This window comes from Mesoplodon bidens, assembly GCF_964165515.1.
Source record: "Mesoplodon bidens genome assembly, chromosome: 18".
Lineage (NCBI taxonomy): Eukaryota > Metazoa > Chordata > Mammalia > Artiodactyla > Ziphiidae > Mesoplodon > Mesoplodon bidens.
Window position 1 is genome coordinate 47,938,775 of NC_138175.1, and position 15,150 is coordinate 47,953,924.

Here is a 15,150-nt window from a genome sequence, read left to right on the forward strand (position 1 = left end):
AACCACCACGCCTCTGTCACCTGACAGCCTTTAGTTCACGCTGATCACGCTGATCCAGGAATGAATAGGTTACAACAGTCAGAGCAACAACTCCCACTTATTGAAGGCTTTGCGCCCAGCGCTTTATCAACATTTTTTTAAATTTTTACTTATTTATTTTTGCCTGCATTGGGTCTTCCGTTGCAGTGCGCGGGCTTCTCACTGCGGTGGCTTCTCTTGTTGTGCAGCACAGGCTCTAGGAGCGCGGGCTTCAGTAGTTGTAGCACGCGGGCTCAGTAGTTGTGGCACGTGGGCTCTAGAGCGCAGGCTCAGTAGTTGTGGCACACAGGCTTAGCTGCTCCCGGACCAGGGCTCGAACCATTACCCCCTGAATTGGCAGGCGGATTCTTAACCACTGCGCAACCAGGGAAGCCCTGCCCAGCACTTTTAAATGCTTCCTCTCTTTCAATTCCTATCTGAGAGAAGAAGCAACAGGCTCAGAGACGGTTGCGGTGGGAAAGCTGAGACTCCAGCAGCCGGAGAAGTTACTCGCAACCTAGACAGTCAGGTAGTGGCGGGGCCCAGGCCTAGCGCGGAGCGTGCAGGAGGGGCGCACAGCCAGGCCTTGAACGCCAGAATCAGGAATTGTGACTTAGCTCGAGGCCGCTGAGGTAGACGCGCGCGAGACTGCCCCCTGCAGGCCGGGAGGCCCAATCCCAGGCTCCGCCGAGCTCCGCAGGGCCCGTTGCCCGTGGCAACACCGCGCGCGCCCCGCCCCTTCCCCGCCCGCCGGGCCGACTGCTCGTCAGCCGCGCAGCAGGCCAATCCCACTGAGCGGGGGGCGGGCCTCGTGGGCCTCGTTCAACCCCCGCGGCCCCTTCTCCGCTGGGACCCCGCCTTTCTCCGCGCACACCTCCCGCCCTTTGGGCTGCCCTCGCAGCCCGTTGGCGGGCGCACCGTTCCTCTCCGCGGCGTCAGCTAATGCCGGCGCGCGGCAGTCCCGTCGGGGCGGGGCCAGGGGCGGTGACGCACGGCGCGATGACGCAGCGCGACGGCGGCGGTGGCGGCGGCGGTGGTCGGTGCGGGAGGAGGGAGGGGAGCTCGCGGGCCGGAGAGGGGGCGACGGCAGTGGCGGAGGCCTGAGGAGGCCCGGGCGGCGGCGGCGGCGGCGGCGGAGGCCGAGGCGGTGAGTGGTGGGCAGGGTCGAGCGGACGCGGGGCGGCGGCGGGTCAGAGCGCGCGGGGCTCACCTCGGGGCGCCCCAGGCCGCGGGCGGCCCCGCCCCCTCAGGGACCCCGGGAGGCGGCAGGCGCGGAGCGCGGGCCTCTGGGGTCCCGACCCTCGAGAGAATCTCCCACACCCATCCCCCGAGTCGCCCTCACAGGCCGCCTCTCGAGCTTCTCTCCGAAATTCTCGCCCCTAGGGGTGGCCGGGGGGCCCGGCAGCAGCCTATCTCGTGACCCCCAGGTGTACCTCGGACACCTCCCTGGAGGGCACGCCCACAGACCCCCCGAATCCGCCCGAAGCCCTCTGTACCCTCCCGCGGTGCGAAAGGCTTCCCGAGAGGCCACCCCTGATATTTCCACGTCTGCTCCAGACCCCGTCCTACGCCCCAAAAATCTTCCTCAGAGAACCCCCGTCTGGTCCCAGATCCCCGAACCTCCTCGTCCGTCCAGAAATATTCTCCCGGGGCCACTCCTCATATTCCAACGATATGTGTCAGATATCTTCTCCAGGAACCTCCCTCGTAAGCCCTAAAAATCTCCTTCAGATCAGAGATTCCCCGAAATCCTCTCCAGACCCTGTACATTCCAGAAATCTCCCCCAGCGACCTACTTCACACATCCCAACAGTCTCCCCCAGACTTGCTTCTCACACATCCCAAGAATTTTCCCTCCCACCTACCCCCATACCAGAAATCGCCTTGGAGATTTTCCACTCATAGCCCCCAAATCTCAGAGCCCCTCCCCTTGGAATCCTCCAGAATGCCCCTGATGTCCCCTGAAAATCTTCCTCAGAGACTCTCTGAAATGGCCTCGGATCCTCAAAACTCACTTGGAGCGCCCCCCCGCCCGCCGCCGCCAATCCATCTCCCATATACACTCCCCCTTGACATATCCCAAAAGTCATCCATTTGGCCCCTCCCACGGGTCCCAAAAATCTCTCCCAAAGACTTCCTCATGTTTCTCAAATCTCACCACCCTGAAATGCCCTAGAGATCACCCTCAGATACCCCAGAAATCTTCCCCTGAGACCCTCCTCACTTATCCCAAAAATCTCCTCCAGAGATTCCCTGAAATCTCTGGAGAACTCTTCTTCCACATTCCACAAGTCTCTTCCAAAACCCTTTTTATGTATCCCAAATCTCCTAGTAACCCACACAAAATGTTCCAGAAATTGCTTCCTCAGGATTCCAAAACGTTTCCTCATAGTTTCTCTCTGATATTTTCTAGAATTGCTCATCGAATCCCCCTTTCAAAATCTCTCCTTCTAGACCTACTTTCAGATGAACTTTCCTCCTCACAACCCCTGTAAACCCTAAGACCCTCTCTTTCTTCACGACCCCTCTGAGATGCAGCTTTTCAAGACCTCCTCCTGTCTTCACAGAGACCCCAGCCACCTCCTTGAGCCCTCTGAGATACGCCCTTGAAATCCCTCCCAGAGACCCTTCCAGCACATAGACCCTTGAATCAGCACTTAGAGACCTCCTGCCTTACTAAGAGACTTTTCCTAGATAATTCCCTCCCTGAACTCACCCTCACAGCTTCCCTCAAACCCTCTAGAACCATCTGTAGAAGACCCCCAGCACTAACCGGCTCCTTTTCTTAGAAAGCCCCAGAATTTTTTTTGAAAAACCCTCTACTCTGATGTTCCCATATTCCCCCACCCCAAGACCCACCTTCGCCGTATATTCTCTTGAGACCTTTACTTAGAGATTTCTCATTTGAGCTCTTTGACAGCTGTTCCTAAAAAGACCTCTGTCATCCTGCTCCAGTAAATCTAAGATCTCTCACAGAAGACCACACCTCCACAGACTCCCTTTAGAGAATTTTCTCCAAAATTGCTGTGCATCAACAACTCCAGCACTTCGTAAGACTTCCTCAGAACACTCTCTCTCAGGTTCTCCCTCTGACGTCCCCAAGAAACCTTATTCAGGGCCCTATCAGATATACCCCTTTTAGAACCCCCATTTACACCCTCTCATCTCCTCCATTCTCTTTCCTCTGCAATCAACTTAGAGATCCTTCTCAGATCTGAGCCTCCTTCCCCCATTGTCCCACCATAGGCCCTCAGCATCCTACAGACTCCCCCTCTCAAGAGCCTCTATGTCCCCTTTTATTAAACAGATCCTCAAGAGATACCCTCACCTCTTGAAATCCCAACCCTCAGAGATCTTTCTCTCAGACCATTTTTCTTAGGTTCAATCTTCATAGACCCCTTCTCCCTTTAGATCTCCCCTTCAGAGAGATGGAGAGACCCTTAACACCTTCCTTAGACTCTTTTTTTTTTTGTAAGGTTTTTATTTTTTTGGCCACGCTGCAATGCTTGTGGGATTTTAGTTCCCTGACCAGAGATTGAACCCAGGCCCTCGGCATTGAGCGCATGGAGTCCTAACCACTGAACCGCCAGGGAATTCCCAGCCTCCTTAGACTCTCCTTGAAGACTCCCCCGGTTTTCCTCTCTGAAGCCTTCTCCTTCCTTTTTCCACTTTGAGGGCCTCCTCACAAAAGAATGCCTCCCCCTATAGTAGTGGCTCTCAAAGTGTTGTCCCTGGACCAGCAACATCAGCATCACCTGAGAACTTGTTAGAATGCAAATTCTTAGGTCCCAACCCAGACCTGCTGAATCAGAAAACCTAGGAGTAGGGCCCAGCTGTTTTTAGGCACCTTCCTGGTGATTCTGATGCATGCCCAAGTTTGAGAACCACTGCCCTCTAAGAGGATTTCCCTTTCCCCACAGAAAGTCCCCCTGAAAGATATCTCAGCCTATGCCTCTGTGCCCTACTGCCCACCCCCATTTTCCTGGGAGTCCCCTTTGTGAAGTACCTACCCTCCAGAAGATTCCTTACCCTCTTTGAAAGGTTTCTGGCTTCTCCACAAGGTTACCCCACCCTCTGAGCAATTACTTCATATTCCGCCTTTGAATGGTTCCCTTTCAGATCTCCCTCAGCATTTTCTCCTTCTGGCTTCCCCTCCACCCCTCCATACCATCCCCTTTCTGTGCTTCTGCTTCAAGTTGCTCCCCTCTTGAACACACAGGTCCTTCTCTTCTCCTTATCTATTCCTCATCTATTCTTCACAGAGGCACCCTTGCCTTAAGGCACCTTCCAGTCTTTTCATTCTCTGTGTCTTACTGCCCAGAGCCTTCCATTGTACTTCTTAGAGCACCGCTCATCTTCTTCCTTGTAGTTTTTCATGTACTTGTCCACTCACCCTCACTGGACTGGGAGCTTGGAAAGTACCAGGATGTAACGTGTTCTTCTCTGAATCCCACAAGCTGGGATCCTTCCCTCTGTAAGTTATTAGGAATCATTGGCTCATGGGCAGCCCTTCCTGCATTTGGTCAGAAATCTCTGAGTTCCTTACTCTCGCTCCCCATTCAGGTTCAACACACCTTATCCACCCCCTCCTGTCCTCTCACCTCTTTTATTCTCTCTACCCAGCTCCTTTTGCCACTCCTCCTAGGAGAGGCTGCCTTCCCCACCTTCTCTCATCTGGAACTTCTCTTTGTGCTGTTTCCTGATTCTTAGCTTCCCCACGTCCTGTTCCTGGGGATCTGCCTCACCCCATCCTAGTTGGCTTCTCAGCCCTCCTCAGCCTTTGTAGGTCTGGGGCCTCCACAGGGCTCTCAACTTTCTCCAAGGGTTTTTGTTTCTCTCTAAGTTTGAGAAGAATAAACAGATCATGAGGTAAATACCGGGGCCGGCCTTCAGCGAGCTCACAGTACAGTAGAGAGGTTGCGCAGGTACACGGGGCAGAACGTGAGGTACAAATTATATACTGTGGAAATGTGGCAGTGAGAGAAGGCACCCTCTATCTGGAAAGACTTCATAGAAGAGGTGGTATTTGTTCTGGGTGCTGTTCCACAAGAGTTGGGACAAGGATGAGTGGCCTTCCAGGCAGAGGAAGCAGCTTATGCAGTGGGTGAAAGACAAGAAAGACTCTTCATCTCTAACCCGTGGCATCTCTTCTCTTCACCTAAAGGACAGAGGTGAAAGAAAACAGATCTCTTCCATCTGCATTGTATTTGCCAGTTGCACTTTAGTGACCCACAGAGTAATAATGTTAATGACCACCGTTGATTGAGTAATTATTATCTGCCATTCACTGTTTAAGTGCTTCACATATATTGTCTCATCTCATATTCACAAGAACTCTCTGAGGTAGGTAAACTGTGATTATCCTCATTTTACAAAGGATGAAATTGAGGACAGGTGGCACAAATAGAAGGTCCCGGGCTCTGTCCGTCCCAGGATGACAGTGTCTGGGGTCAGAGAGTTGGATTTTCTGTTCAGATAGGGTTGGGTGCAGTGGGGCATTGTAGTGTAGTGATCAAGTACGCAGACTCTGGGGCCAGACAGGATTTGCATCCCACATCATTGCTTACCCCCTGTTTTGTGACCTAGGACAAGTTATTGAACGTCTCTGGTCCTTAGTTTCCAGAGTTGAAAAATGAAGGTAATAATAATATCTTACTTCATAGAACTATTATAAGGATTAAATAAGTTAATATGTATAAAGTATTTAGAACAATGCCCTGTATATAAGTGCTCAGTTTTAGCAAAAAAAAAAAAAAAAAGTTCATATCAACCAAGACACTAAGATATAGGTGACAGTACGTTAGCTCAAACTGGTTTAATAAAAATAAAGAGAATTAATTGGCTCATGTTACTGAAAAGTCCAGAACTAGGATGGCTCTAGACCTACCTGCATCCAGGAGTTCATTCTTCGTAGTAATCTCTCCCCATTTCTCCACTGACTTAGCTTCATCCTCAACTGGTTTCTGCTTTGTGACGACAAAGATGACCCTCAGCAACTGTAGGCTTAAACCCTACCTTCTTAGCAGACTCACTGGAAAGAGAACTCTTTCCTGAGAGCCCCAGTTTGAAAACAGTTTCCTCTCTGAATAAGTGTGAAATGGTGACAGAAGATCCTTTGAGACATGTTTAGGTGAGCGGCGCTCTTAGAGACTCTCTTGCTTGCTAAACCGCATAGTACTGTGATTCCATCCCATGACCTTTCTGAGGGTTGATAGTAGTCCCTCTCTTCACTGTTCCCCAGCCCCAATCATTCTCTTCTCTATGGTCATTTGGATCCAGGGAGAGTTTATGGCTGGTCTGACCCCACCAGACTTTCCTTTGGGATCTCACTGGGAGAAACAGGAATGAGATAACTGGCCTGGTTTGGTTATAGCCTTGGGGTAGTGGAATCCAGGAGTACTCATGTTCAGTTCCTTACCTCAGCTTTGGGTTTCTAGGGCTCAGAGCTTTAGAAGAAGGTTAAGTAGATTACTGTGAGTAGAGTTTTGTTTTGTTTGTTTTAGGGTAAATTTGTTGAATAGAGTCTGGTTGAGGGCAAGTAACAGAACAGCAGTGTAGAGTGTGCACATCTCAAACGTCTCCAGCAATTAAAGAATTTATGAAAGCACTTTTTGGGGTACAGGAGATACAGCAGTGAATGAAACAGTCAAGGTCTTAGAGCTCTTGGGTCTTATATTCTGATGGAGGGAAGATATCTAAACAAAAGAAATCAGATAGTGATATGTGCTATGAAGGAATTAAAACAGTGTGAAGCGGGTGGAAGGTTAGCCACTGTACACAGGGTGGTCAGAATTGGCCTCTTTGAGGAGGTGACCGTTGAGCCTGATAACCTGCAAGGTGAGAAGGCACCAGTAGGGGGAAGATCTAAGAGCTGGGCATTCCAATCTAAGCACTGTTCCATGTGGAGGAAGGACTGCTACAAGGTGGGGACATTTTCCACAGATGCTTACTGAGGGTCTGTTATGTGCCAGGTACTATTCTAGGAATTGAAAATGTAGCCGTGAATAATAAAGCCACAGTCTTCCTTTCCCTCGTGGATCTTACGGTCTAGGTGTTTCCGGAAGAGCTGCAGCCTTTGAAGAAACACTTTTTGACAACGATATCAGACCAAAGACTCCTTCCTACTGGGGAGATGAGGAAGATTGGGGCACACATGAACCCAGATCTGATTGATGAGAAGGAACCGGCCATGTGATGATCTGGGGAAGAACATTTCGGGTAGAGGGGTCAGCCAGTGCAAAACCCCTGAGATGTGTTCAAGGAACATCAAGGAGATCGGTGTGGCTGAAGCATAAGTGAAGCAGAAGGGGCAAGGGCTTGGAGTGGTTGACAGAGGCCAGATCATTTGGGGCCTTGTGGGCCATGGGCCATGGTAAGGAGTTTACATTTTCACGTAAGAGCATTGTGAAGCTATTAGAGGTGTGTTTTGTTTTTTTGTTTTTTTGTTTTTTTTTTTGGCCGCGTTGGGTCTGTTGCTGCACGCGGGCTTTCTCTAGTTGCGGCGAGTGGGGGCTACTCTTCGTTGTGGTGCGTGGGCTTCTCATTGCAGTGGCTTCTCTTGTTGCAGAGCACAGGCTCTAGGCTCACGGGCTTCAGTAGTTGTGGCACGTGGGCTCAGTAGTTGTGGCTCGCGGGCTCCAGAGTGCAGGCTCAGTAGTTGTGACAAACAGGCTTAGTTGCTCCGCGGCATGTGGGATCTTCCCAGACCAGGGATTGAACCCGTGTCTGCTGCATTGGCAGGCGGATTCTTAACCACTGCGCCACCAGGGAAGTCCCTTTTAGAGGATTTGTAAAGCAAGACAGTGACATGATTTGTTTGCATGTTTGTTTGTTTGTAAAGAAAGTTCACTGGTTTCTGCAAGGAAAACGGGCAAGAATGGAAGCAGGAGGCAATACATTTGTCCAGATGAGAAAGGATGATGACTTGAATATGATGGTGGTAGTAGAAATGGAGAGATACAGATACATGTTCCATGTTGAGAAAACAGGACTTAATGATGGGATTAGAGAAAGAGGAATCCAGGATGATGATACTAGGTAACAACTCTGTGGGTATTTATGCCTCACAACACTATGAGAGTAGGTCCTATTATTAAACCCATTTTACAGATGAGAAAACAGACACTGCAAGGTAAAATCATTTGCCCCAAATTATGCAGGTTTCCCAGAGCTCCCCAGGCTCTATTATCTTCCAGGAGGCCCTGCCTGGCTTCTCCCCTCCTCTCCTTCCCTTCTCCAGGACCATTCATACAAAAGCCTCATTCTTGGCTGAGGCAATAATATACATATTTTGTATACATATTTCACGAGTTTCTGAAAATAATGGTTGGTTTTCACAAGAGAGAAGTTGGGCTCCCTTGGCTTCTGACGTTCTCCTGTTCTTCTCAAGTTGGGATAGTGAGTTAACCTTAGGTAACTAGCCTATTACTTTACTCATGAAGTGAACAAGTTCCTCCAAGGCCTATGTGGATGCTGTAGAAAGGCTAGGGATAGGTGGGAAGGCTAATAGGACCCTCCTGTTATTTGTCCAGAGATGTTGGCGTTAAAGGGTGTATGCTTTGGTCCAGCTTTCTAGGCAGTGGAAGGGAACTTATAAATATATATAAATATATAATATATAAACTTATAAATATATATATAAACTTACATATATTTATAAGTTTACATAATTAAATATAAATAAATACGCTGTAGCATTATTTGCAGGAAGAAGCAAGAGCTCTAAAGCCAGACTGCTTGGCCTTAAAAATCTCAGCTTAGCTGTGTGCAGTCTTGGGTAAGTGACTTGACCTTCTCTGTGCCTCAGTGTCTTCATCTGTAAAATGAGAATACTATTATATACATATGTATATTTATATTTATAGTTTTTGAGATCAGATGAGCTCATCCATGGAGAGCTATTAGCATAAGGCCTGGCACATGATACAATAATATATGATGTGAAGACATTTGAAGCATCATGCTAGGTGTTTTTATATACTTTCATTTCATTCTTACAACAAGCTTCACTGAGGAAGAAACTGAGTTACTTGCCAAAGGTCAACACAGCAAGTTAGTATCAGTAGGAGAGCTCTGGTTCAGCCAGGTCTCACTCCACGGTGCTGCTTGTGGATGAGGAGAGCTGACCTCCAGAGGCGCCTCCTGTATGTGGGCTGCTTTTCACTGGGGCCAAAGAAAGAGTCCAGTGGACAGTTTTTCCTGGAACCTCTTAGCCAATTTTTGACTCCATTTCTCACCCTCCAGGGTTAGAAGATGCTTCTCAAGAAGGTTACTTGGTCTCTTAGAGACCAAGTATGGCAGCCATATTGTTGGACTATTTGAAAGACTTTACCGTAGGGGTTCCCCTCTAGTGTCTTTTCTCAAAGGCAGGGAGTCATTTTTGGTCACATAAGGATAGAGATTAGAGCAGTGGTGAATTCTCTTGTATGGGAGCAGTCAAGGCTTAAAGTTGAAACTTTTAAGTGGTAGAAACCCAGCTCAAACTGACCTCAACACAAAAGGAATTTATTGGTCCATGTAACTGAAAAGTCTGGGATGGGGAGGTGGGATGGGGGGCTTCAGGCTAACTGGAGACAGGTCTTCAAATGATGTGAACAGGTCTCTCTTTTTCTCCCCTCTTTTGACTCTGCTTTCATCTGTATTGGCTTCATTCTGAGGTAGGCCCTCACTGTGAGGTAGCAGAAGTGGCAACCAGGAATATCAGGAGATGTTGTATAATCTGAGCAACCCTAACCAAGAATTTATTTTCCCCAATACTTCCAGCAAAAGTCCAAGGAGGCCTTTCCTTGGCCAGGCTTTACTCCATGTATGCTCCTAGATCCAAGAAATACAGTTAATTCTCCAAAGGGAATTTAGGGGCCTGGTACCAGAAGATGGGCATGGATGTTTGGCAGACAAATCCACCAGAGTGTATCATGGTAGTTTGCTACCACAGTAAGATGTCTTCAAAGAGTCAGGACTGATGCCTCTTCCCTGGCCAATCTCACCAAGCCAGGTCTTCCTTTCTCACTGTTGCCAAGCACGCAGGAGAGGAGGTAGCTGGGGGCCTCTGGCTTTTTGATGGAAGAAAGCCATCCAGTTCTCCTCTCCAGTCACCATCCAGACCAAACACCCAGCATTCTTCTCCTGTCCAAAACATAGAAACACTTCCTTTAGGGATGATTTTTATTGAAGTATAGTTGATTTACAATGTTGTGTTAGTTTCTGGTGTACAGCAAAGTGAATCAGTTAAGTGTGTGTGTGCGTCTTGTGTGTGTGTGTGTATTCTTTTTCATATTCTTTTCCATTAGGGTTTATTACAAGATAATATAGTTCCCTGTGCTATACAGTAGGACCTTGTTTTATCTGTTTTGTATATAGTAGTTCGTATCTGCTAATCCCAAACTCCTGATTTGTTCCTCCCTTAATAGTATATTCTTAAAAGTGACTGTTGGTTACCTAAAGCCCCAGTGTTTCCTGAGGACTGTCCAAGCCATACTTGGGCACGCTAGATCCTCTCTGCCAATCATGTTTCTTGAGCAGTGGGGTGGCTTAAACGTGTAGGACCTTCTCTAGGCCCTCGAGAGGGATAGTTATCGGACTTTTGGTCTTATCACAGTTTGTGTCTATCTGGTCTAAGGACTGCAGGCCACAGACTTTGTTTGTTCTGTATAGTGGTTCATTGTTGCTCTTTTAATATGAATTATTTTCCAACATTTAAAAATAGGGGAATTTTATTTAAAAATCAGATTTATGGCTCCTCTTTAAAAAATATATAATAATCTAAAATCTAACAATACCGGACCCAAATTCCTACATGGCAGCAGTTGATTAGAGCTAAATAGTAACTTCTCCCTTTAGACAGGGTGTGTGCTTTCCAGCTCACCATAGTCCTCACCAGCCTGCTCCATTCAAAACCTGGCCTGTAAGCATCATGTTTGAGATCCTGCTTTGTCCCAAGGCTTTGCTTCTAGCATTTGGCTCAGGGGAAGAAACTAGATTGATGTTCAGTCAACAGTTTATTTGGGGGGCACAGTGCTGTTGCTTGGGAAAAGTAACAACCCAGTAAAAGTGTTTATAGGAAAGAGTGTGCACAACTTTGGTCTGTTTGTGGATTTGGTCATCTTTTTGCCGTAAACGCTGTTGGCATAGCAAACCTCCCATCACAGTTGTTCCCTCTGAAATAGTAACATGTCCTTCTATCTTATGAGTTGCCACCCAGTGAAGGAATCCCTCCCACTCCCAAGGGATATTCATCCAGCCTCTGCTTGACCACTTCCAGCAGCCAGGGAGCTTATTACCTCCTCATATGGCAGCCAGTTCCATTCTTGGACAGATACATTATTTTAAAATTCTTCCTTATGTTGAGGCAGCTGCTGTCTCCTTGGGACTGAAAGCCACAAAATGCTGGAGCTGGGAAGGGAAACTGATTTTTTAGGCACATGAGCTACCACTCATCCATCCAGTATCCAGGGCAAACATTGATAATCAATCACGTTACTCTTTCTCACTGAGCCAGAAAGTAAAATGCAGCCTTAACTTTTTAAAATTAAATTTATCTTTAAAAATTACAAAAGTAATATATGTTCATTTGCAACTAGTGAAATAGTACAAAGTTATATAAAGAGAGTGTTAATAATTCCTCCTTCTCTCCAAGGTAACCAATGTGAACAGCATACACATTTCTCTACATACATACACACATACATAGACATGGACATATGAGATATAAGGGCTTTTGTATATGGCTCTTTTTTTTTTCATTTTACAAAAATGGCATCATTGTACATATTACTATGTACTTATGGACATCCCTCCATCTTGGTAGTTAAAGATCAAACACTATACTTAGATATAAATATATTGTTTGTATGCTGCTATCAAGATCAAGCATATCTTTAATTATTACATAACATCCCCTTATATGAGGTATGCTCCAATTTATTAGTCATTCTCCATTGATGGGTATTGCCATTGCTTCATTTCTTCAGGACCCTTCTCACTGCAGTGTTCCGGGCAGCCACTACCAATCGATTGGAGCTAGCCTGTGAGGTAAAACCCATTTGTCATGTCTGATCCAGTCTCGCTCCTTATCTCACACATTCTAGAGAAGGGAAGCAGACTAGCTCAAAGATTAAAGTGACAGAGTGGCTGGGGCAAGACTAGAACTGAATTTTCTTGACTTTCAACATTTCCCATATCTCATGTTGCCTCTCACTTAGAGCCATCTACCCTGTTTCTCCTCTGGAGTAAATAAACAAATCTAATTCTTCTGTGTGCTACCCCTTCAGGTATTTGAAGTCAGTTATGCCATTCCTCCTGAGTCTTCTCTTCCCCAGGGGAAATTTCCCCAGTGCCTTCAAATTTTTCTCTTAGGGCAAGGTTTCCAAATCCCTTTACCATCCTTTGGGCCATTCCTTCCATCACCTCCCCAGGGGCTGTAGAAGTCCCAAGTGTGGCTTCCATGCTCACTTTCACTTATTCATTCAATAAATATATATTGAGCACCTTCTAAGTCCTAGTCACTGTCCTGGGCACTGCGCAACTATATAGCTTGCATTTGTTGGGAAGAGAGAAACAACAAACAAAAATATGATGATATCTGAGGGTGCCAAATTATATAGAATAAATGAAATAGCATTAATATAATAGAGCGACAGAGAGACACTCCTTAGATTGGATGGTCAGGGAAGATCTCTCTGAGGAAATGACACTGAGCTGAGTGAGACCTGAGTGACAGGTAGAAGCCAGCCATGCATAGGTCTGGGGGAAGCCATGGATAGGTCCAAGTGAACAAGAACTTGGTACACAGGGAGGGTGGAGGGGCCACCAGAGTCTTGCAGGGAGCCCTGTAGGCATTTTATTTAAATGCAGTAGAAAGTCATTGGAGGATTTTAAGCCAGGGAGGCAACATTTGATTTGTCTTTTGAAAAGATTTCTGGGAGCAAGGTTTCATTCCCCCCTTACACACTTTCTCTTGTCTCTTATATCCAAAGGGATTGACAGCCAGACCAGTTCTCTCTGTTCAGCTGTCCCACTGAGGATCTATTGAGGTGAGTCACAGCCATTGTCAGTCGTACCTCACAGCCCTCCTCAGCAGGAGCATGGACATTCAGGGAGATGGCAATAGCTCCCTAAAACCTAGCCCAGCAGGTTCAATGGGTCTTTGTATGGAGTTCTCAGTCCTCTTGGCAGCCAGAGGGAGATGGAGCCAAATGGTTTGGGGATGGAGCCAAGAGCACTGGTTGCAAGAGAGACAGAGGGGAAATGTGAGTGGAGACCTGGAACAGGAGACACTTAGAAAAAGCCTTAAGAGTAGTGTCCAGAAACCAGTCAACTGAAGAATAGGCCTGTTGTCTGCCCAGTTGACACAGCTCCTGTGTAGTTCCTGCCTGCAAAAGGAATTTGGACACTTCCTTGCTTGGGAGTTTTTAACATCTGATGTGTCGCCTTCTCAGGTTGGTATCCTCTTGGCTCTTAGGCGTCTGAGTGACAAGCTGCCATCTCTGGGAGCCAAGGGGACATCCCAACCCAGAGGACCTGGGTCAGGTGTAACCTTCAAGGGAATGAAGAAGAAGGGAGAGATTCACTTCAGAACAGGGATAGGTGGGATCTTAGAGATCAGAGTGGGAGAGCTGGGTTGGAACAGATGAGATCCCCCCAGCATGTCGGAGATCTTTGAAAAGGACCTCTGCCCCTACCCTTAGGCACCCAGTTACTGATCAGTTAGCTATCCACATACCTGAGTTCTCCACCAGGGTCACCACCCACCTATATCCTAGCCTTGTGGGTCTTAGCTTGAAATAATACAAAGAGTCCATAGCGTCCTTTTAGGAGGCGAGCAGTCACTCTGCCCAGCTCCCTGAAGGAGGTGACCAGAGACCAGCAAGGAAGGGGCATGTGCTCAGCATCACATGTCTGCTTAGTCATGTCACCTGGGGCCAGGTCTCCCATTAATTCAGATATTTTGCCACAGTGTGCATTGTCTCCTATTTCCCATCTAGAATATCTTGCCAACTTACTCTCTGCTTTAAATCCACTTCCTTTGGCCCTGTGACAGCCAGACCTGAGGGGCAGCATCTTCTCCGTTGTCTGGGTCTCTGAGTCCCAATCAAGCCTTTTATCTGGATCTGGAGATTGGAGGGAGAGTTGGTTTAGTATCTGGTTAGCTTCATCTTTCTCCCAGTAGCTCAGCAGAGTAGGTACCCTGAAAGAGGAAGGCATGAGGCCTCCTTACCCCTTCAGCCCACACTCACCAGGCCACTTCAGCCCCTTCATTCTCTCTGACCACCTTGCTTCCTTTTCCAGGAGCCTGGAGAGGAGTGGCTAGACCAAGACCTCCCCCGATGTGAGCAGGTGTCCTCCTCCCTGCACCACCCATTGCCACCACGCCAGGGAACATCCTCAAGCCCTGGCCCTCAGGGGAGAGGTAACAGGAGCCCGCAGCCGAGACCATGTGACGGCGCTGGCCCTTGCCACCGCCGTCCCCCCCACCCTGGCCCCAGGCCTGGCACCATGATGTTCCGAGACCAGGTGGGCATCCTCGCTGGCTGGTTCAAGGGCTGGAATGAGTGTGAACAGACAGTGGCCCTGCTGTCTCTTCTGAAGCGGGTCACCCGCACCCAGGCCCGCTTCCTACAGCTCTGCCTGGAGCACTCACTGGCGGACTGCAATGACATTCACCTGCTGGAGTCGGAGGCCAACAGTGCTGGTGAGTCTCCAGAGATGGGGGCACAGCAGGAGGGAGACCTGGAGCAGGAACAGATACCAGGTGTCTGAGGAGGCCTACCCAGCAGTGGCACTAAGAAATGTGGGTTCTAGGCTTGTTGGTAGGTGAGGAGTCCCTGACCTCCCAAGTCATCATCATGGCTCTTCTGGGGCTTAGTTGCCAGAAATCCTCAGACGTGGAATGGGGGACTCCTGGGGGAGTGCAGTGCAAACTAGAAACTACCCATAACAGAGGAAGGATCACGTAGGGTGGCTTGTCTGGGCGGCTAAAAGGAACAGACTAAAGTCACTACCTATGAAAGGGGGACAGAAGGTGAGCATTAATTCATTTCTCAAGCTACGGGACATCAGAGCTAGGAGGAAATTTTAGAACTCTTCCAAAATTCACATGTCATCTTATACTATTCTTTACCCCCTCAAAGGTAG

General features: G+C 48.2%; 1 protein-coding gene across 3 annotated transcripts in view; it reads left to right on the forward strand.

The window, feature by feature from the left end:
- Positions 1–1,059: 1,059 nt before the first annotated feature.
- The window catches only part of SAMD4B (sterile alpha motif domain containing 4B), a 37,247-nt gene continuing 23,156 nt past the window's right edge, over positions 1,060–15,150 (forward strand). For 2 of the 3 annotated variants that reach the window (XM_081216190.1, XM_081216192.1), the window contains exons 1-3: positions 1,060–1,165; positions 12,993–13,049; positions 14,305–14,707. In XM_081216190.1, the coding sequence (XP_081072316.1) occupies positions 14,512–14,707 (196 nt within the window). In that variant the 5' untranslated portion in view covers positions 1,060–1,165; positions 12,993–13,049; positions 14,305–14,511. Of the gene's footprint in view, positions 1,166–11,987; positions 12,049–12,992; positions 13,050–14,304; positions 14,708–15,150 lie in introns of all 3 variants that reach the window. The other variant, XM_081216191.1, reaches the window with a different exon arrangement.